Source organism: Pelodiscus sinensis, chromosome 33, assembly GCF_049634645.1.
Source record: "Pelodiscus sinensis isolate JC-2024 chromosome 33, ASM4963464v1, whole genome shotgun sequence".
NCBI lineage: Eukaryota > Metazoa > Chordata > Testudines > Trionychidae > Pelodiscus > Pelodiscus sinensis.
This window is the reverse complement of record NC_134743.1, coordinates 3,237,414-3,258,202: the sequence shown is the minus strand read 5'-3', so window position 1 is coordinate 3,258,202 and position 20,789 is coordinate 3,237,414. Positions and strand designations below refer to the sequence as shown.

Sequence of the window (20,789 nt, the reverse complement as noted above, 5' to 3'; positions counted from 1 at the left end):
TGATGCCGGGAGAGGAGAGGGTAAGGGCACTGGGGGCTAGAGGAGGGAGGGAGAGGTGCTGGGAGAAGGCTTGAAAGAAGGGGTGGGCATGAGGAAGGTGGGGATGGAGCAAATCATGTGTGAGGGCAAAGGGGCATGAGGGGAATGGGAGCAGAGGGTAGTGAGAGGGTGGACATCAGGGAAAAAGCAGGCAGGGGCACTGAGGGAAGGGGGAGGCACCAGGAAGGTGCTGGGGTAAGGGAAGGTGCAGGTGCCAGGGGATTCTGGGAGTGAAGCAGAAGGGCAGACACCTGCAGGGGAGGGACCAGGGCCAGAGGAGAGAGGCAGTGCAGGTGTTTAGAGGCAGGTGTTAGGAGAGGGGATGAGGAGGGATAGCTCACTTGATCAGAGTGGGGCTACTGGAGGAGTGGGCACAGGGGGGAGAGAAGGGCTGGTGGAGGGGGGGCAGGTTGCAGGAGGGCTGAGGGCAGTGAGAAGGGCAGGAGTCAGGACAGCAAAGGAGGGTGAGGGGTTGAGGGGGGCAGCAGGCACCAGGGGAGCTGATGGAACAAGGTGAGGAGACACGGCAGCAGAGAGAAAAGGCAAAGGTTTAAAAAATATTTAATAACTTGGGTGCTACAGTGGCACATCCAAACAAGCCACATGAACTCAGTACAGGTGCACAACACAAAATTCATTCTGCTCATGGGGGGAAATTCTTAGGCTATATCTACACTGGCGGTTTCTTGCACAAGGGTTCTTGTGTAAGAAGTCTTGTGCAAGAACACGTCCACACTGCCATGTGCGAGCTGTGCTTTTGCACAAGAGCATCCATGGCTGTGTGGACACTCTCTTGCCCAAGAAAGCTCCGATGGCCATTTTAGCCATAAAGGTTTCTTGCACAGGAAATCCCTGCCGAGCATCCACACTGCCCTCTCGTGCAAGAGAGCTTACACCTGATAGAAAAGAACACAGCTCTTGCGCAAGACGCCCTCTCTTACCACGCCAGACTGTAAATTTCCTTGCGCAAGAGCAGGCGGGCAGTGTGGCTGCTCTGTGGGTTCTTGCACAAGAACGGCTGTACTTGCACAAGAAGCCGCGAGTGTAGACATAGCCTCAGAGGGAACACTTCCCCCAGCCTCTCTGCCCCTGAGTTAATGTCACACGTTGGGTTAATGCAACTGCAGGATAGTTGCATGAGGGGGGGTTGGTGGGGGCCAGACTAATCCCTGTTGGTAGGAGGATGGTGGGAAAAGCCCTTCGAGAGGGGTGAGGTGACAGCCTGGGAGGAAGCCCCCGCCCCGTGCAGCGCAGCTGGGAACAGCTGGCGAGGGGGCGGGGCTGCCCTGTCGCTCTCGTCATTTCCAGAGGCTGCCCCCGGGAGTCCCTCGCTCGGCCGCGCTGCCCCGCCCAGCCACGTGCACAGCCGCCCTCAGCGCGCTCGCGCCGGCCTAAGCAGCGAAACTCCGCCCACCTCGCTAGGGCCGGAAGTGCAGCTGCCCCTAGTCACGTGGAGGCGATGGCTTCAGCCCGGAAGTACTTCCGGGGGGAAGAGATGGTAGGTTACCCACTAGAGCGGGGGAAACGTTTTGTTGGGACACCGGCCGGATGTGAAAGGCTTAAGGGGAACGAACTGGTAGCTAGCTGCCCGGTGAGTGATTCCCTCGCCTGTAACTAAACACTCCACCCCCTCCGGGAGATAATGGGATCGTCCGCGCCCCATGCGCACAACAGGGCGGGCGAGGCTATGTGCGCGCCCGGGGGGGAGAGCGTTGTGTCCTGTGAAGGGGTGAGAATGGGCTTGTGCATGGGGGAGACCATTGTATGGTGGGGGGATGGGAGAGACCATTGTGTGCTCTGTGAGTGGGAGGGCATGGGGGTGCAGATGGGGAAGACCATTGTGGAGGGATTAGGGAGCAGAAGGGGAACACTGTGCAGGGGAGGGCCAGGGAAGGGAGAGACCGTTCTGTGCACCCTGCACAGTTGCAGAGGAAGGAGACTTCTGGGGGGGAGACCCTGGTGCACTGAGGGGGGATGGGATGGGGGGAGACCCTGGTGCACTGAGGGGGGATGGGATGGGGGGAGACCCTGGTGCACTGAGGGGGGATGGGATGGGGGGGAGACCCTGGTGCACTGAGGGGGGATGGGATGGGGGGGAGACCCTGGTGCACTGAGGGGGGATGGGATGGGGGGGAGACCATGGTGCACTGAGAGGGGATGGGATGGGGGGAGACCCTGGTGCACTGAGGGGGGATGGGATGGGGGGGAGACCCTGGTGCACTGAGGGGGGATGGGATGGGGGGGAGACCCTGGTGCACTGAGGGGGGATGGGATGGGGGGGAGACCATGGTGCACTGAGAGGGGATGGGATGGGGGGAGACCCTGGTGCACTGAGGGGGGATGGGATGGGGGGGAGACCCTGGTGCACTGAGGGGGGATGGCATGGGGAGGAGACCCTGGTGCACTGAGGGGGGATGGGATGGGGGGGAGACCCTGGTGCACTGAGGGGGGATGGGATGGGGGGAGACCCTGGTGCACTGAGGGGGGATGGGATGGGGGGGAGACCATGGTGCACTGAGAGGGGATGGGATGGGGGGAGACCCTGGTGCACTGAGGGGGGATGGGATGGGGGGGAGACCATGGTGCACTGAGAGGGGATGGGATGGGGGGAGACCCTGGTGCACTGAGGGGGGATGGGATGGGGGGGAGACCCTGGTGCACTGAGGGGGGATGGGATGGGGGGGAGACCCTGGTGCACTTAGGGGGGATGGGATGGGGGGGAGACCATGGTGCACTGAGAGGGGATGGGATGGGGGGAGACCCTGGTGCACTGAGGGGGGATGGGATGGGGGGAGACCCTGGTGCACTGTGGAGGGATGGGATGGGGGGGAGACCATGGTGCACTGAGGGGGGATGGGATGGGGGGGAGACCATGGTGCACTGAGGGGGGATGGGATGGGGGGGAGACCATGGTGCACTGAGGGGGGATGGGATGGGGGGAGACCATGGTGCACTGTGGAGGGATGGGATGGGCGGGGGAAACCATGATGCACGAGGGAGGATGGGATTGGGGGGGAGACCCCGGGGTGGGGGGATGTGATGTGGGAGAACATGGTGCACCCTAGGACATGAGAGCGAGTGGGGTGGGGAAGACCAGCGTGTGCACCTTGTGAGGAGCCCTCGATTCCAAGGCAGAAGGACTCTGCCCATCAGCTGGCCCGACACCCTGTCTGGCACTGCCAGAGAATGACCCCCTGCCGATCCCGGGAGCAGAGCTCTTACAAAAACATCCAGTCTGGTCAGTGACCGAGAATCTTCCACGGCGCCGGGTACCTCATTCCATCACCTTCCCGTTATACACTTGCACCTTACTTCCTGTCCGAATTTATCTAGCTCCAACTTCCCACCACTGGGTTGTGTTAGACCTTCCTCTGCTAGGCTGTCCAGCCTGTTGTTAAATACTCCCCATGTGGAGTCCCATTTTAAACACAGCAAAAGAAGCCCACATGCCTCTCCAGCTCCCACCCTACCTGCCCATCTGTGAGCTACTGACTCTGCTCTCTGCAATGTCTGTCAAATTCCTTCCCTTCAGCTCCCTCTGAGACCCTCTCCAATCCAGGTTCTGCTCCCAGTACTACATTGACACCGCTCTTGCTAAAATGTCCATTGCTCTGGCTTGAGAGTTGGCTAGAACCACTGCTCCAGCCTCATCCTCCTTCACCAGCCAACCTGCCTTTGATTCAGTTGGCTATTCTCTTTTTCTAGCTGTGTAATTCTTCTTGCGCTTCTGTGACTCTGTCCTCTCCTAGTTCTCCTCCTACCTCTCTAATCACTTCTTCAGCAGGTCCTTCATCATCCCCTCTCCAACTTCTGTAGGATGAGACAAATGTGGGGATTTTGCTGTTTCCTGCATGCGCCTCAGTTCCTCTTCCTGTTTTGAGTTGCTGCATGTGGAATATAAAGATTTAACAAGCTGCTTTAGGGACAGAGCAGGAGACCTGAGACATTGGATCGGGTTACTGTATTGGCTGGTATTAATGTGGTGTTCATGGACTGGCTGCAGTCAGCCCAGATCAGTGGAAGATCCTGAAAAACAATGGAAATTTCAGGGTCTGGGACTTTCATGCCCAGCAACCAACAACATAAAAAGGAAGTAGAACACAGACCCCTGAGCTAGAGAGCAAAGAGAACAGGTGTCAGGTGGTTGCATGAAGAGCAGCGCTGTGGGGAGAGTCAGATACTTTCACCTGGGACACGCAGACAAAGAGGCAGCTAAAATGGATTTTAGCAGGTTGTGTGGGTGGAGCCCTGACACTGGCCAGTTGAAACTGTCCACCTTTGCCCACTAAGGACTGCCATGCTGTGTTTCAGTTGGCTAATAAACCCTGCTCTGGACTTGACAGGTTCAGAACGAGAGAATTTTCTGGACCACAAGAGGTCCATATTGTCTAGCAGCATTACCAACACTTTCACTGCTTGCTGGGCTTTTTAGAAGATGGTTAGGGGTAAACTGGAGCTAAATAACAGCACAAAACACAGAGAGCAGGGACTAGTGACTATAAACAAACTTTATGGGACCACCGGAAAGTTGGTCACACTCATGAAAAGCGGACATCCGGCTAACTAACACAATTCCGGACAATAGATGTTTCTGGACACAAGAGTTGTGGACGAGAGAGATTTAATCTGTAACGCGCAGTGGTAAATATTCTGACCATACATACAAAATGATGGGGTCTAAATGAGCTGTTGCCTCTCAAGAAAGAGTTCATGTTGTCTAGTTCTCTGAAAACATCCACTTAATGCATCGCGGCAGTCAAAAAAGCTGTCGGTGTTAGGAGTCATTAGGAAAGGATAGAGAATAAGAAGGAAAATATTATAATGGTTCTACCTCCCCATCTTGAGCACTTTCAGACGTAGTCGTGTTAGTCTGTTTCAAGCAAAGAGTCTAGTGGCACCTTTTAAAGTCTAACAATTTTATTATGGAATAAGCTTATGTGAGTTGCAATTCACTTTATCAGGTGCATGGAGTGAAAGAAAGTGGACACAAATCAGACCTCAAGAATGGTAACATACAGAAACCAGTGGGAGAACATTTTAACCTCCCTAAACATGCAGTTACAGACTTGAAGGTTGCCACCCTTAAGCAAAAAAAAGCTTCAAAAATAGACTGCAATGTGAAACTGCTGAGCTGGAATTCATGTGCAAATTTGGCACCATCAGACTGGGGCTGAGTAGGGACTGGGATTGGCTCTCTCATTGCAGTAAGTAATTTTCCACTGTAGGTATTCTCACCTCCTTATCCACAACCACCCTGATTGAATTAGCTCTGTTGTAACAGTCCCATCTGTGTGTCCCTACCATCTGTTTTCTTTCACTTCATATATCTCCTGAAGTGAGTTGCAGCTCATGCACACTTGTGCCATAATACGATTGTTAAGCTTTAAGATGCCTCCAAACTCCTTGTTGTTTTGACCTTGGATACAGTGTGCAGTGCTGTTTGCCCAGTCTCAAAAAAGCTATTCTAAAATTGGAAAGGGTAAAGAGAAGTGCAACACAACAATGATTAGGGGTAAGAAACAGCTTCCATATGAGGAAAGATTAAAATGACTGGGCCTCTTCAGCTTAGAAACACGGCAACTAAAGAGAGATACAATCAAGGTCTATAAAATCAGGACTAGTGGGGAGAAAGTGGATAGGCAAGTGTCGTTTACCTCTTCATATTACACAAGAACTAGGGATCACTCAATGAAATAAATAGGCAGCAGGCTTAAAACAAACATAAGGAAATCCTTCACACGATGCACAGTTAACCTGTGGAACTCCATGCTCAGTGTGTCCGTAAATAGGGATGTAAATACCCATTTAAAGTTAATGGGTTAAACAATATGTTTAACTGGCTAACCGAGGAGAGCTGGAGTCCTGTGGGCGGGGGACTTGTTGCAGCCAGGCTGGCTCTGCAGTTAACCGATTACCCAGTAAGCATGCCGGTGAGCCTAATGCTTACCAGGGAACTCCTTAACCTTTTATATCCCTGTCCATAACCCTCTGACTGCCAGAAGCTGAGACTGAATGATGGGAAAGGGATCACTTAATGCATGACCCTGTTCTGTTCATTGCCTTTGAAGCATCTGGCTCTGGCCCCTGCCGGCAGGGCTAGGTCTAACGCAGCCTGGCTGTCCCTGTGTTCTGAGGTACAATTGGTGCAGCGCTGTGTGGAGACAGGCCCTGGCTGTCTGTGCTGAGGAAGCCACGGAGGTGATGGGTGGCCGTGGGTGACACAGATCCAATCCGTTCTGTCATGCCTGGTGTCACGTGAACTGAACCCGGTCCCGAAATACCTCAGCAGGATCCTTTCCAGCTGTGGAGGATCCCAGACCTTCCAAGGGTGCGAGTGCCCCGGCCAGAAGGGGGCAGGCCCCCAAGGCCCTGGGCCAGCAGGTGCAGGAGGAGCAGTGTCAGATCCCACCTTGCCCAGGGCGTCGGGTAGCAAGATCTGTCCCTCAGGGCAGGTGAGCTGTGTGCATGCTGGGCCTTTCCAGTGAGAGCCGGCCCCTCCGCACAGGCTGGGTGTAGTCATGGCGGGACCTTGAGGCTCTCTCTGGGAGCAGAGCCTTGCCTCCCTCCCTCACCCCCGCCCCTCCCCAAATGCAGACGTCTCTGTCTCTGGCAGCCTTGGGTTTGGGCCCTGCAAGGTCCCTGCCACAGAGCAATGTGTTGCCTCTCAGGCAGGAGCCTCAGGCCACATCTGCATTGAAGGCTTTTTGCACAAGAAGCTTTTTGTGCAAAAGTGCGTCCACACTGCATGGACACGCTTGCACAAGAGCGCTCTGTGGCCATTCACAGAATGGCCATCAGAGCACCTCTGCTTTTTCTGATAGGCTCTTTTTGTGCAAGAAACCCCTGCGGAGCCTCCGCACGCCCTTTTGGACAAGAACTCTAACAGGAGTTATTCCTCGTAGAAGGAGACATTCCTACACCGGGAAAAGCCCTCTGGTCTGCCGTTTGACTGTAAATCTTCTTGTGCAAAAACGCGCTTGAGATGTGGGCACTTGGCGGGTTTTTGCGCAAAAACCCCTGGGCTACGTCTACATTGGCATGATTTTGCGCAAGTACTCTTTTGTGGAAGAGTTCTTGTGCAAAAACTCTTCCAGAAGAGAGCGTCTACACTGGCAAGTGCCTTTGCGTGAGAGCATCCGTGCCAGTGTAGACGCTGTCTTGCGCAAGAAGGCTCTGATGGCCATTTCAACCATCGGGCTTTCTTGCGCAAGAAATTCATGTTGCCTGTCTACACTGGCCTCTTGCGCAAGAACAGTTGTGCAAAAGGGCTTATTCCTGAGCGGGAGCATCATAGTTCTTGTGCAAGAAGCACTGATTTCACACATTAGAATATCAGTGTTCTTGCGCAAGAACTCCCTGCCAGTGTAGACAGACAGCAAGTTTTGGATCGCACCAATGTAGACACATCCCTGTAATATAGATGTAGCCTCAGCCATCCGTGCAGAAGGGGCAAGTGTGAGCCAGCCTCTCGCTGCCTATGCTCCTGGGCCCGGCTGAATCCCTCTGGAGTGAGGCTGGACTCAGACTGCCCCCATGGCTGAGGCCTCCAGTCATCTAGGGCAGAGTGCTAGTAGCCGGGTGTGGGCACTATCCCATTGCCTCTGCCTCTAGTGAGCAGGGTCAATGCTGCTGCCAGGCTGTAGAAAGCCCCTTCCTCAGGGATACGTACTGAGGGGCTGGGCAGGGGGGCAGAGCAGGAGGCAGGCCTGGGGATTAGCGCTAGGGCTGGAGTAGTGGGCTGTGCTGGGTTGAAGGTGGCCGTGCCAGGCTCTTAACTCTCCCTCCTGGTCTCTTGCAGGTCTTGCCTGGGACTTGGGCTGGACCCACAGTCATGGAGGATGACCCGGCTTCCCCTGCCAGCCAGGCCCCGTCCCCACAGAGCTGCATCCAGATGGGCGAGGCGGACGGGCCAGATGAGGAACAGGAGGCCTGGGAGCAGAGCGGGAGCAGGCAGGATCCAGTGACAGTGGGGAGCTCCCCGGGGCGAACCAGAAGTTCTCCTTCTCCACCCAGCCGGTGCCAAGAGGGGCAGGGCATTGCCACGGATGGGACAGGCCACAACCCGAATGGGGGAGCACAGGACCTAGTGTCCCCTCTCCGCCTGGAGCCCCCTCAGTCCCCGGCGCCGAGGGAGCCGCAGCCCCACAGGCCATTCCGGCGGAAGCACCGGCTGTACATGAAGCTGGCCTCTGGCCCAGGTGCTGTCCCCCCAGGGCAGGCCAGGGGGCAGCCAGCCACTGCTGAGGTGCCAGGGCCCTCCCAGGGCAAAAGGCTGCGGCTGCTACGGGGCCAGGCCAGCAACTTCCGGAGGAAGAAAAGCCCCTTGGAGAACGGCCAGGAGGGGGGGCCAGGTGATGTGGGGCTCTCCCTCCCACAGCCCCGGCGCAGTGGGGAGGAGGGGCAGGACCCAGTCGCGAAGCGGGAGGGAGGGGAGAAGGGGCAGTGCCTGGCCCCGAAGCTGGAAGAGCAGGGCCTGGCACTGGAGTGGGAGGAGGAGGAGGAGAAGAGGTTCGGCTCCCCCAGGCTGTCCGGGCCCGGCGCCACCCACCCCAAGCCGGATATCGTGCAGCTGATCGACGAGCACGGGATCTACTCCACCGCCAAGCTGGTGCTGGGCAGCGCGGCGGGTGAGCTGGAGGAGGCGGCGGTGCTGCCACCGCACCTGAGGCGGGCAGGGCCCCAGCTGGAGATCCGGGAGGTGATTGTGGACGACAAGCCCTTCGCCTGCGGCGTGTGCGAGAAGACCTTCAAGCGGGCCTGGGAGCTGTTCAGCCACGAGGTGGTGCACAACGAGGAGCGGCCCTTCCACTGCGACCTCTGCGAGGCCTCCTTCAAGCGCCACTCGGACTTCAAGAGCCACCGGCTGGTGCACACCGAGGAGCGGCCCTTCCACTGCGAGATGTGCGGCAAGAAGTTCAAGCGCTCGTCCAACCTCCAGGAGCACCGGCGCATCCACACCGGCGAGCGCCCCTACCAGTGCGCCTGCTGCGACAAGAGCTTCAAGACGCCCTACGAGCTGCAGCGCCACATGCTCACCCACTGCACCGAGAAGCCCTTCAAGTGTGGGGACTGCGGCAAGGACTTCCCCACCTCCAACTCGCTGCTCCTGCACCAGCGCCAGCACTGCGACGACAAGCCGCACGTCTGCGGCATCTGCGGCAAGAAGTTCACCTACGGCCACAGCCTCAAGGTGCACGAGCGGGTGCACACTGGCGACCGGCCCTTCGTCTGCCCCATCTGCGGCAAGGGCTTCAAGCAGTCCAACGCCCTCTCCTCACACGAGCGGGTGCACACCGGCGAGCGCCCCTTCATCTGCAAGACCTGCGGCAAGGCCTTCAAGCAGTCGTCCTACCTGGTGATCCACGAGCGCTCGCACACGGGCGAGCGGCCCTACAAATGCGAGGTGTGCCAGAAGGCCTTCGCCCGGCCCTCCCTGCTGCTGCAGCACCACCGGGTGCACAGCGAGGAGCGCCCCTACAAGTGCAGCTTCTGCGACAAGTTCTTCAAGGACCTGGCCTATCTGACGGTGCACGAGAAGGTGCACACGGGCGAGACCCCCTACAAGTGCAGCGTCTGTGACAAGGGCTTCGCCCACCCCTCCAACCTGCTGCAGCACCAGCGCGTGCACCGCGACGGCTGACCCAGCGCCTGCTCCAGCACACTCCGCTAGGGAGTGCGGCCCAGGCCACGTGCGGCTCCCAGGCGGCGCCATCCTGCCTGGGCCCTCGTGGCTGAGAGCTGCTTGTGGACACGTTTTCAGTCCAATGGAGACTACATATCCCAGAGTGCACTGCATGGCCCCTTGTGCATCAGGGTGAAGCAGTGCATGCTGGGAGGAGTCATCCAGCCAGGCCACACCCTCTCACAACTAGAGGTGATGAAAGCATGGGGCGTGGGCCGTAGGCTGCAGAGAGCTGGGCTGCTGCGGCCCGAGAAGTCACTTGGCCCCGTGGTCTTTCTGGGCACTCCCTGGAGCTTGGAGGGGGAAGAGGGAGTGGATGGCTCCTAGTGTTATGCCCTCTGGGAGGGGTTTGCTCTGTGCCTGTCACCGGCGGGGCGGGCGGGAGAGGTCAAGACAGCCGGGAAAGGCCCCCTGAGCCTTACTCAGCAGAGCAGCCCTAGAACCGGCTGTGGGACGGGCCCCTGCTCCCTCCCGGCAGGAACCTGCAGTTGGTGAACACTAAACATGGGGTCAGTGTGTCCCCTTGGCCAGGGAGGGTTTGGGAGCCCGTCTCTGCCATTGCCCCATGGCAGCTTCCTAATGGGGTCAACACATTGCTGGGCACAGCCAGGGCAGGCCCCTTGGGGATGCTCTGTCAGCATTCCAGATTTCCTGTCCATGTGTAACACAGTCCCTGCCAAAACCAGAGCGCTCTGAGTGGGGGAAACAGGGTCCTTCTCAGCCAGCCAATGGGCTCGCATTGAGCGGAGCTTGCGCTCGCCGTCCACCTCTGTCTTGTTTCCCCCAAGCCTCTGCCCACCCAGGTTGGGGGCTGGGTTGCTTTCTGGTGGGAGCAGAACCCACAGGGCAAGTGCCGAGCTACAGCTTCTCCTGTTGTTGGGCCCCCACAGCCCTGGGTGCAGGGATGTCTGACCGGGCTGCAGGGACAGAAGTGGAGGTCACGGGACTATCTCAAACCTTCTCCCCTCTTGGTGTTGCGGAAAGAAAACAACTTTTGCTAGATCCAGATCAGGCTCCCTGGACTTGCGCTCAGTGTGCGCTTGCCAGACACACCATGAATTACAGTCCAGGCCCACTCCTCTGCTAGCTGGAGTGAGGCCCACCCCATGTGCTGTCTGCTCAGCTGGGCTGGAGGGCTCCCTGGAGGACCAGAGAGCTGGAGAGGGGGTGGACTCTAGGTTCTAGGGCTGTGTCTAGACTACACCTCTCTGTTGACAGAGAGATGTAGATTAGGCTCGTCAAAATTGCTAATGATACAGGGATTTAAATATCCCGCATTTCATTAGCATAATCATGGCTTCCGCTTTTTTTTTTTGACACGGAGCTTTTTCGGAAAAAAACCAGCAGTCGAGATGGGGATCTGTCGAAAAATAACCCCTTTTTCAACAGATCCTGTAAACCTCTCTCTGTCGACAGAGAGGTATAGTCTAGACTACCCTAGGTGTCAACAGAAAACCATCTGGATTGAAACCCCGCCCCCTGCTGTGATAGGGCAGGCCTGGCTCCCTGCACTATGGCTGCCTGACCACCTCTAGGTGCGGCCGGGGAAGAGGCCTGCATTTCTCGACCCCAGTAACAAAGGGAGAGGTGGGGCACGGACTCCTATAAGCATCATCCCAAAGCACCAGTGCTCACAAGCAAGGGGTGCGCCTCAGTTTCCCTTTCAAGATGCAAGAAAGTGTAAAGGGATAACGAAGGAGGCTCCCCCCTCCTTGCTGAGCTGGTTCCTGGCCCCTCTGCCCTGGGAAGGAAGGGGTTAAAGATTCCTGCAGTGCCTGACTGCAGAGATTCACAGCCCTGCTAGCCTGGCCCTCGGGTGACCCACAGGAGCTGGGGGGCAGCTGGCACAGGGCTGCAAGGGCCCATCATGCCCACTGGCTCTCATGGGCTCTTGCGCTGCCTCTTGCTATGGTGCACCCGGGGTGCTCTGTGGTCAGTGCCTCGCCCTGGGGGGGGGGGCTCTCGAGCTGCCGCCGGCCCCAGGGAGCATCCCCCTGCTGGGGCTCCAGTAACGGGTCCTACACGGAGTTCTGCTGGGCACCTGGTGGCCCCTTCCGCTCCCATCCCAGCAGGACCCAGTTTGCTAGCGAAGATGAGGTTTGGAAGCTGCTGGCCCGGAGCCGGCGGGCCTGGCTGGGAGTGGAGGCCATAGGCTGGTTGTGGAGACTTCTCCGCTGCCGGTGGCGTCACCGTGACGACGTCAGTCCAGCTGGCGTAGATAAGAGCAGTGAAGACGTGGGAACCAGGCCCTCAGCACAGCCAGTGGGTTGTACCAGGGCAGCTGACCTAGCCCCCGCCAGCGTGTCACCACTGCTGCTTGTGCAGGTGGGTCGGCTGCAGTCCTGCCTTCGTGGGCCATGTACCCACTGTGTGGGCGCCCCAGGAGCCATAGGGGCTGGCATTTGAGGATAAAAGGCTACTACTGCTGTAGCAAAGGGAGTGCTGCTGGCACAGCAGGGCCTGGGTTCAAATCTTGCTGAGGGACCACGCTGGCTGTTTGCACCCCAGTCCGGTGAGAGCTTCCAATGAGCTCCCCTAGGCTAGTGCGGGGGGTGTGCAGTGGGGCTCTGGGCTGCTTGCCCTCGTGTTGAACAGCCCTGTTTCCACGGGTTGGGAGATGAGGGGGCAGTTCCTGAAATGGGCAGATTCCAGGGGATGTTGGGACCCGAAATGCCTCTGAAGGGTTGCAGCATCCCTGAAGCTGCAGGGCTCTTAGCACTGGCAGGGCCCGTGGGGCAGGATGGTTCAGGCTGTTAGGCTGCCCCTTTCCTGCCTCCAGCACTGGGAGCAGCCCCCTAGTTAACCCCAGCAGCCAGCCCTGTGAGAGCTCCCACATCCTCTCCCTCTCCCGGCCAGAGGAGAGCCCTGAGAGCCCAGACCCTTTCCCCACCTTAGCTCCCCTCAGGGACATGGTGCAACCTCCCCCTCCCACACACATGCTGCTGTGCCCCCTCTGCTCAAAGGGGGAGCGTTCCTGTGGTGAAGGCTGCTGCCTAGGGCCACTCTGCAGGACACACTGGCACAAAAGGCCAGGGTGCGTGAGATGGGCCCAGTGGAGCCACCTGTGGGGCAGGGGAAAGGTTAACAGCCTGGCCCCACAGAAGCAAGGAGTGGAGTGAACCAGGTTTTCCTGGGGCTGCTAATTGTATCCAGGGGCCTGGCCAGCAGATGGGGAGGGTCACTGCTGGTGTGGGGAGATGGGGGGGATCAGCCCCCCATTTCCAGTGGCTGTGGCTGAGGTGAAGAGGCTTTTGGCCATGCAGTGTTTGCATGCCTGGTGGAAGCATCCTCCAGCGTCTGTGATGGGAGGAGTTGGCTGCTCGCTCTGGCTGCCCATGAGCCGGGGCAGGTGCCAGGAAGCTCGATGGAGCCGAGGGCTCTGACGTGCCAGGCACTGCACGGACCAAGCAGTGTCCATGCTGGCCGGTTCCAGCCCGGCCTGCGAGAGCCCTCACTGCTCATCGAGGGGCACTGTGTCCATGGGGCTGGCACCGCTCAATGGGCACCCAGGGACAGAAGGATGGATGCTGGGTGTAGAAGTCAGTGATCTGCTCTCCCCTAGAGCCTGCTGCTGCCAGGAGTGACGTGCCCTGTTGCTGGCGATGGGCTGCTCTCCTGGCACACCCCTCCTGCCTCGGGCGGGGGGAGGATTGGCAGCACTGCTCTGCCCTAGGGAGTTGGGTAAAGCAGGCAGGTCACCCGCAGGGTGCCCATGGGCTTCAGCTTCACCCTGTCCCTGTGGGCTGCTGGCTGCAGTGGCCGTACCCTGCTCCGTTGTAGGCAGTGGGGGGGGGAGGGCTGGTGGGTTGGCAGCCCTTGGGCTGAGTCACACCCAATGCACATGGACTTCAAGCACTACCCCTGCCCTGTCTCCGGGCTGCACAGGCCTCCCTGGTCACATCTGGTTAGCACCTGCAGGGTGCCACTATCCCAGCATGCCCGGGGCCATGCCCTCCTTAAGGCTGTGGGCACAGGTGACTATTGAAGTGGTCATGGGAGATTTCCAATTTCCTGGGCAGGTCCTGTATCACCTGCAGCTGAGAAGGGGCGTGAGGCGGAAGGGATAGGCCCTGCCCACACCAGAGACTCGTCCAGCCTCGGGAAGAACCAGGTACCTCATCACTGCCTGCTTCTCGGGGCACAGGGGCACTGCCAGGCGGCGTGTCTGGGCTCTGGCTGCTGCTAAGTTCCCTTCTGGTTCCCACGGACTCATGGCTGTGCCCGCCAGTCAGCAGGGACCGGGTGGGGATCGGCTCCCAGTGAAGGCCAAACCGGGGGCTACATGGAGGCCAGCAACCTCCCTCCAACCCCCACCGCCTCCAATCCTGCACCCCGACTCACTGGCCTGGAGGTGCCTGGCTTCGTTCCCAGCACCGAAGCCATGGGACTCTGTGCGTGGATGTTCCCTGCCCGGGCACCCTTTTTGTATCACTACTGTAGGGTGGGGCGGGGGACCCCCACTCGGCCCCTCAACACTAATTACAGGACAGTTATTTAATTGTGTGTCTGTCTCGTCTCTGCTCCGTGGGCTGGGCCTGAGCCTAGCTGGCCAGTCACCTGCCTCAGCTTTTGTGGGGCCCAGCCTGCTGCCTGTGGAAGTGGGGGTTGGGCAGGGAAGGAGGAGAACAGGCAGGGGGTGATATCTCATCCGCCTCCCGGAGCAGTGGTGGTGTCTCAACTCCCTGCTCTGTCAGTGCCCATGGGACACTTCTCTCCTGCAGTCGAGGCTGTTCCTGAAGAGCAGGGCACTGTACCGGGGCTGTGAGACCTACGAGGGTGGGCTCCTGCCCCACTTTGATAGCCAAACAGACTGGAGCCAGGTCACCAGTGGCCTCATTATGGATGCCATGCAGGCTGGATTGCATCCCTTTGTGCCTGGGGGGTCTGGCCTTCCTTGTGCCTTTCCCTGGGGCTCGCGACTGGCAGTCACCCCTCATGGCCCATCTCCTGCTTGGATCAGCAGTGGCTACAATCCGCTAGCTACAAACTGGGCCCAGTCCTGCCAGCCCCCATGGGACTGCAGCCTCCACACCTGCATGTGGGGGAGGGGAGTCAAGGGCTTAGGAGCCAGAATAGAAATAAATGCGGCCTGCGCCTATTGGGCCACTTTACGATCTCCGTTCCCCCACAGTCAAGCTGGAGTCACCCACTCACTGCAGCTCTGCAGCAGAGTTGGCTTCTGTAGGGCCCTCTGTGCTAGCCAGCAGCCCATATGGGAGTGAGCCGGCCGCCCAGGGGTTGAGCCTGCTTGCCAGCCATGATGCGGTGTAAACAAGCAAGGCCGATGCATGCCCCCAGCCACTCCCCATGACCCCTGGGCGTTCCTTGCCAAACTGTGTCCTTCTTAACCCTCTTATATTTGGCAAAGGAAGCCCTCCAAGCCTGCATGGAGCTTTGCCAATCCCAGGGCTTTGAAAGTAGTGGGTTGGGTTGGTCCCCCGAATCACAGGATTGGCTCACAGTTCATGCAGTTGAAAACCTGCAATTCTTGTGTATGCTGGTTTTGAGCCTTTAGAGGTCACATTCTGAAGCTTTTGGCTGTGTCTAGACTGGCCAGTTTTTCTGGAAAATCAGCCACTTTTCCAGAAAAACTTGCCAGCTGTCTACACTGGCCACTTGAATTTCTGCAAAAGCACTGACTTCCTACTGTAAGAAATCAGTGCTTCTTGCGGAAATACGATGCTGCTCCTGTTCAGGCAAAAGTCCCTTTTGCGCAAAGCTTTTCCATAAAAGGGCCAGTGTTGACAGCTCAGATTTGTTTTCCGCAAAAACCCAATCGCGAAAATGGTGAACGGGGCTTTTTTGCGGAAAATCGCATCTAGATTGGTACGGACGCTTTTCCACAAAAAGTGCTTTTACAGAAAAGTGTCCGTGCCAATCTAGACACACTGTTCTGAAAATGCTTTTAACAGAAAACTTTTCTGTTAAAAGCATTTCCGGAAAATCATGCCAATCTAGACGCAGCCTTTCTGTGTGACCAGGAGAGCTACAGCTGCCTTTAAAAATGCTGGAGTTCTGACATATTCCTGTGATGCCAAGGGCTGCAAGAAAAACAAAATGCCATAAGATCCTGAGCATTGGCCGAACTGACTTGTATGTGCCCTGATGCAGTGACACCTACCTGAGTCCACAGCCAGCCTGACCTTCCAGCAGAGCACGGACCAGCCCCGTTCATCTCAGGGGTGCTGACTCTGAAATGTAAGGCTGGCAGCGCGAGGTGTTGGTGCTGTTCGTTGTGGACCTGGCTGTTAATGTTAGAGGTGGTAAATAGCCAGTCACTACTGGAGGCAGAGGTTGCGCTGAGAATGGGGGATTGAGAAGGGCTGTTGCATTCTCACACCCAAACATGACTTTTACTGCAGACTAAGGGAAATAGCAGAGGAGCAAACTGCTGATGAGAGCCAGGCAGGTGTGTGCAAAGCACTGCCCGCCATGTTGTAGCATTAAAGCAGGGGGTTCCCAAGGCATCGCAGGAGTAAGCACCAAGTGTGCCCATCATTACTGCAGGCTTCATGGGGGCCTGGACTGGCCCAGCCCCACAAGCTTACAGAGCAGTTTGCTGTGGGTGGCGCTTAGTGTTACAGTCACACCAGAAGCCACAGCTGGAGTTGGGGCCTGTTGTTTAGTTGCTGCGCTGGCCTGAGTGAGAGTGGAGCATTTCTCAACCCCCGGCCCACAGCTCAGATAGCCAAGAGAGAACTGGGGCCCGGATCTCCTTAGCTCTGAGCCAAGGCCATCCATTGCATGGCTGTCTCCGAGCTGGGCGCCCTGGGGAGGGAAGGGTGCCCCTGTGCTGTTGGGGGAAGTGGGATCTTGCTGCCCCAGAGACTTGTGCCTGCTGCTTTGCCCCTTGGGCCCAGCACATTTGCAGGGGGCCTGTGAGCTGGGGACCTGCTGCCATTGCATGGGGCAGGGCTCTGGCCTATGCTATAGAGGAGCTCAGGCTTAATCACCGTGGTCCCTTGTGGCCTGGGGTTCTGGGGAGTTCACTGTCCCCCGCCCCCGTCCCCCCACACACATAATGCTATGGGGTCCCCTCAGCTGCTGACTTCTTAACTCCGCTGAGATCAGGCAGCCTGTGTGATTGTCCTGTGCCAACAGCAGGGGGCGCCCTGTGCCCACATAACCAACACCCTGCCTCTTGTCCCTTGCTCTGTGCAGACCCCAGGCTGAGCTGTATGGGGCACCTTGCCTGGCAGGGTTTGGCACTGACCTAGGCACAGCCCCATCCCATAGAGCTGCAGCCCCAGAGCCTGTGCCTGAGCCCCAGAGCTGCCCGTCTATTTGGGGTGACGCTCATTTCACTCCAAGACCACATCCCCCCCCCAAACCCTCTTTGTGGTTTCACCCTGGCCCAGTCATGTCCAAATCCTGGTTCACACTGTGCTGTAGAAATAGCACCACCAGTTGCATCACCCACGCGCAGTACGGCAGCCACCTTTCACAGGGGTGCCCATGTGCAGGGACTGTGTTTGGAATGTGGCCCTCTCCAGCACTGGAGAATGACACAGAGAGACGCGCCAGGGCCCTTCCCCTGGGACCACGGGGTGATAATTAGACAACATTTTCTAGGGCTTGGAAAGGTGACCGGCTTGCCTGAGTGTGCTGGGAGTTCCGGGGAGGGGAGCCAGCAACTTCAGCCAACTCTTCGTTTCCTGCTCCCTTCCCACTGTGGCCACGCTGGGAGGGTTCAGCATGGGTCTCACCCTCCCTGCCCCCACAGTGGCTGAAGCATTCAGACAGGAGCTGAGGCAGTTCCCCTGCAGACAGTGGGGGAGTGTGTGTGTGTGTGGGGGGGGGTCCCTCTGCCATTGCCAAGCAATGAGCAGCAGGCCTGGGCACAGGGCCGTGGGGCATGTCCAGGGTCCCGTCACCACCTGCTGGTGTCCCATGAGCCGATGTGGGTTTGTAGGATTCATCCCTCCTGCCGGTTCAGCCAAGGTGCCTGCAAATTTGGAATCGGGGAGGAGGGCTCCTGCTACTGCATTTCCCGGAGAATGAAGACATGCAGCCTCCCCCCCCCCAGAGCTTTCCATGGGCTCAGTCTGCACTCATGTGACACGAAGGGCTGGGGGCTCTTGTGCAGACAGCCCCTGGGAACACCATGTAAGAAGCCTCAGGATATTAAAGGCTTCCCTGACCCGCCACCCTCCACACACATCCCATCATGGTGCCTTCCGCTGTGTGTGTCCCCAGCTAGGCACCTGGCCTGGAGCTCCAAAGCCTCCCCACCCTTCCCTGCAGCAGCACGGGCATGCCCAGGTGGCTGTGTGCATTGGGCTCTCAGTCTCACGGGGGTGGGGGAGGGACACTTCCCCATCTGGTTTGTTTTACTGCTCAAAGTGAGCAGCTGCAGGAGTATCCCCCAGCACCTGCCAGTGCCAGACAGTCACTCCCAGAGACTGGGACATGCCCTGCTCCATTCACTGAACACAGCACAAACAGTCACCAGCCCCACAGGACGAATATCCATTTCTTCACCGCGCCCTTCCATGCCTCCCCCATGCTGATCTCTCCCTCATTGCTAGCAAGGTTCTGAGGGCCTGTTTGGTTTAACCCAGGAAGATTTGAGTCTTGTCCAATTTTTTAAAAATAAAACCTGTCTCCATTGTCCAAGGAAAGCACAAAACTAAAGGGAACTGCACTGCAAAGCATTGTAATGAGAACAGTCTGCATCACCGAAGAATGCAGGTGACTTAGACTATTTGTTTCTGTTTCCATTATTGATATGGGGAACGTCCAGTCCAGGATCATACAATTATTATAATCAGCCATTTTTCCAGAAAAACTTGCCAGCTGTCTACACTGGCCACTTGAATTTCCGCAAAAGCACTGATTTCCTATTGTAAGAAATCAGTGCTTCTTGCGGAAATACTATTCTGCTCCCGGTCAGGCAAAAGTCCCTTTTGCGCAAAACTTTTGCGCAAAAGGGCCAGTGTAGACAGCTCAGATTTGTTTTCCGCAAAAAAGCCCCGATCGCGAAAATGGCAATCAGGGCTTTTTTGCGGAAAAGTGTCCGTGCCAATCTAGACGCTCTGTTCTGAAAATGCTTTTAACGGAAAACTTTTCCGTTAAAAGCATTTCTGGAAAATCATGCCAATCTAGACGCAGCCATACCCTAGCAAATCTCCCTTTGTTTCCATTAATTTCTTGATCAATGTCATGCTGTATAACCTAACTAGTCCCTGCTCTAATTTTGATGAGTCTGTCAAACCACTGCATGACAACTAATTAAAACCTTTGTTATTGAAAACATTTTCCCATCCAAAAAAATGGGTTTAATACAAAATATTTCGTAGGAAAATATTTTTTTCAAACTATGATTTGGAATAAAAGCAGACAGCATTGTGGACTGCTAAGGAGCAAGTATAACTGTCTGCAATTTGAAATTGAAAAAAATAGAATGAAAGTAGTTCATCAAACAAACAACGTGGGGGGAGGCATTGTCATTAAAAGCGGTAGGAGAAAAATGACCAAACTCGAACAGTTTGCAAATCTCAAGAATTTGTTCATTAAAAGTCCCCAAATAGTTCCTGCATTCAGTGTTCAATCATTTGCAGGCATTTCATTGCTTCCGTCTCTGAAATAAGAGTTGTGGCTACTTAGAATTTGTAAGGAGGGGAATCGATTTCTTCAATCAGGATCTTGAAGACAGCTTTGCTGTGGTTGGAGATGGTGGCAGAAATTTTAAATGGCCCTTGTACAACCACAAGAGCTGTTGAATTTCTGCCAAGTTTCTCGCTTACGTGTGTTTCCGATTGATCTCTCGCACCGCACATTGCTTCATACATGATCCGCAGGTCATTTTCCCTGAAGTTCTTTTTGCCTTCAAAGATTTCCAGTCCATACTCAAGCTCATACAGGTTGTTGTCAAAGGGGTTGGAGAACATGGCAGCAAATGAGAACCTGTCGGATTCATAGGTGAAGACTCCTGCAACCCCCCAAGTGCTGTAGTTCCTTTTCACAAACACACAGGTCTCGGTGCTTTGGGGGCCAATGGACGCCAATGGACGGAGGGGGAGGACTGAAGGTGTGACCGCTGTAACAGAACACACTGTGGGGAGACAGGAAATCTACTGGTTATGTTGCCTCCTCAGCAGCAGGTTTACTATAATCAGCTAGTGGCTGGCAAAGTAGACGACTGATCCCGAGAACTGGCAAACTGATTGGACTCCTAGGGTGTGTCTAGACTACAAGGTTTTGTTGACAAAAGTGGACTTTTGTCGACAAAACTATACCTGCGTCTACACTACTGCCGAATTCTGTCAACATAACATCGACAGAACTCGGCAGTTTTGTCGACGGCGGTAAACCTCATTCTATGAGGAATAACACCTTTTTTTGACAGAGTTCTTTCGACAGAAGGTGTTATTGCATCTACACTGTCCTTTGCGTCTACACTCTCGCATCGAGAAAGCGGCTTGCTTTGTCGACAGAACTGGATGTAGTCTAGATGCTCTTTGTCAATAGAAGTTTTTTTTACAGTATCTGTCGATATAGCCTCTGTCGACAAAAGCCTGTAGTCTAGACGTACCCCAGGAGTGCAGATGGAAGTTCCATCCTCGTGGGTTAATGCACTTCTAGTGCTTGTGTTTAGCCGGGAATCTTTCCCCAGGTCTGGCTGATGTTTGTGGATTCAGAGATCTAACCCCTTAAGCAGTCATTCTCCAGGGTCTTTCACTTGGAGACCTTTGCCCTGACACTATCTGGCATTTCCTATGGTAGCATCTGCCCAATATCTTTATTTACACATACAAAAAAAGTAAGTAGCAAATATTCAAATGGCACAATATACCCTTAACTCTGCCCCTGGCGGGTATGCACAATGCCCTTGCCTGTTCTTGATCCTTCCTTTTTCATTTAATCAGCCCTTTTTCAGGACCCTGCTGGATGAAAGCCTTCCCCATTTAAGCACCACTTTCTTCCTTGCACCATTCCCATTCAAGCAGCTCCCAGTCCCACTTACATTGGCGAGAGGTTGGTGAAGTGACAGAGACAAGCTTTTGAGCTACACAAAATAACAAGACTTTATACAAAGAAACTAAATGGGAGCTGACATTTGTGGCAG

General features: G+C 56.2%; 1 protein-coding gene across 4 annotated transcripts; it reads left to right on the top strand.

Annotated features, from left to right (window-relative positions):
- The first annotated feature begins 1,521 nt into the window (after positions 1-1,521).
- On the top strand, positions 1,522-19,872 carry LOC102461240 (uncharacterized). 4 transcript variants are annotated; one of them, XM_075914254.1, is made up of 2 exons: positions 1,522-1,630; positions 7,838-19,871. In XM_075914254.1, the coding sequence occupies exons 1-2, from the start codon at positions 1,535-1,537 to the stop codon at positions 9,677-9,679; spliced, it is 1,938 nt and encodes a 645-aa protein (XP_075770369.1). In that variant the 5' UTR covers positions 1,522-1,534; the 3' UTR covers positions 9,680-19,871. The 4 variants fall into 4 exon arrangements, with proteins under 4 accessions (XP_075770369.1, XP_075770370.1, XP_006128190.2 ...); XM_075914255.1 differs by lacking the exon at positions 1,522-1,630 and adding an exon at positions 1,635-1,768 and having other exon boundaries at positions 7,838-19,872; XM_006128128.4 differs by lacking the exon at positions 1,522-1,630 and adding an exon at positions 3,069-3,277.
- The last annotated feature ends 917 nt before the right edge of the window (positions 19,873-20,789 follow it).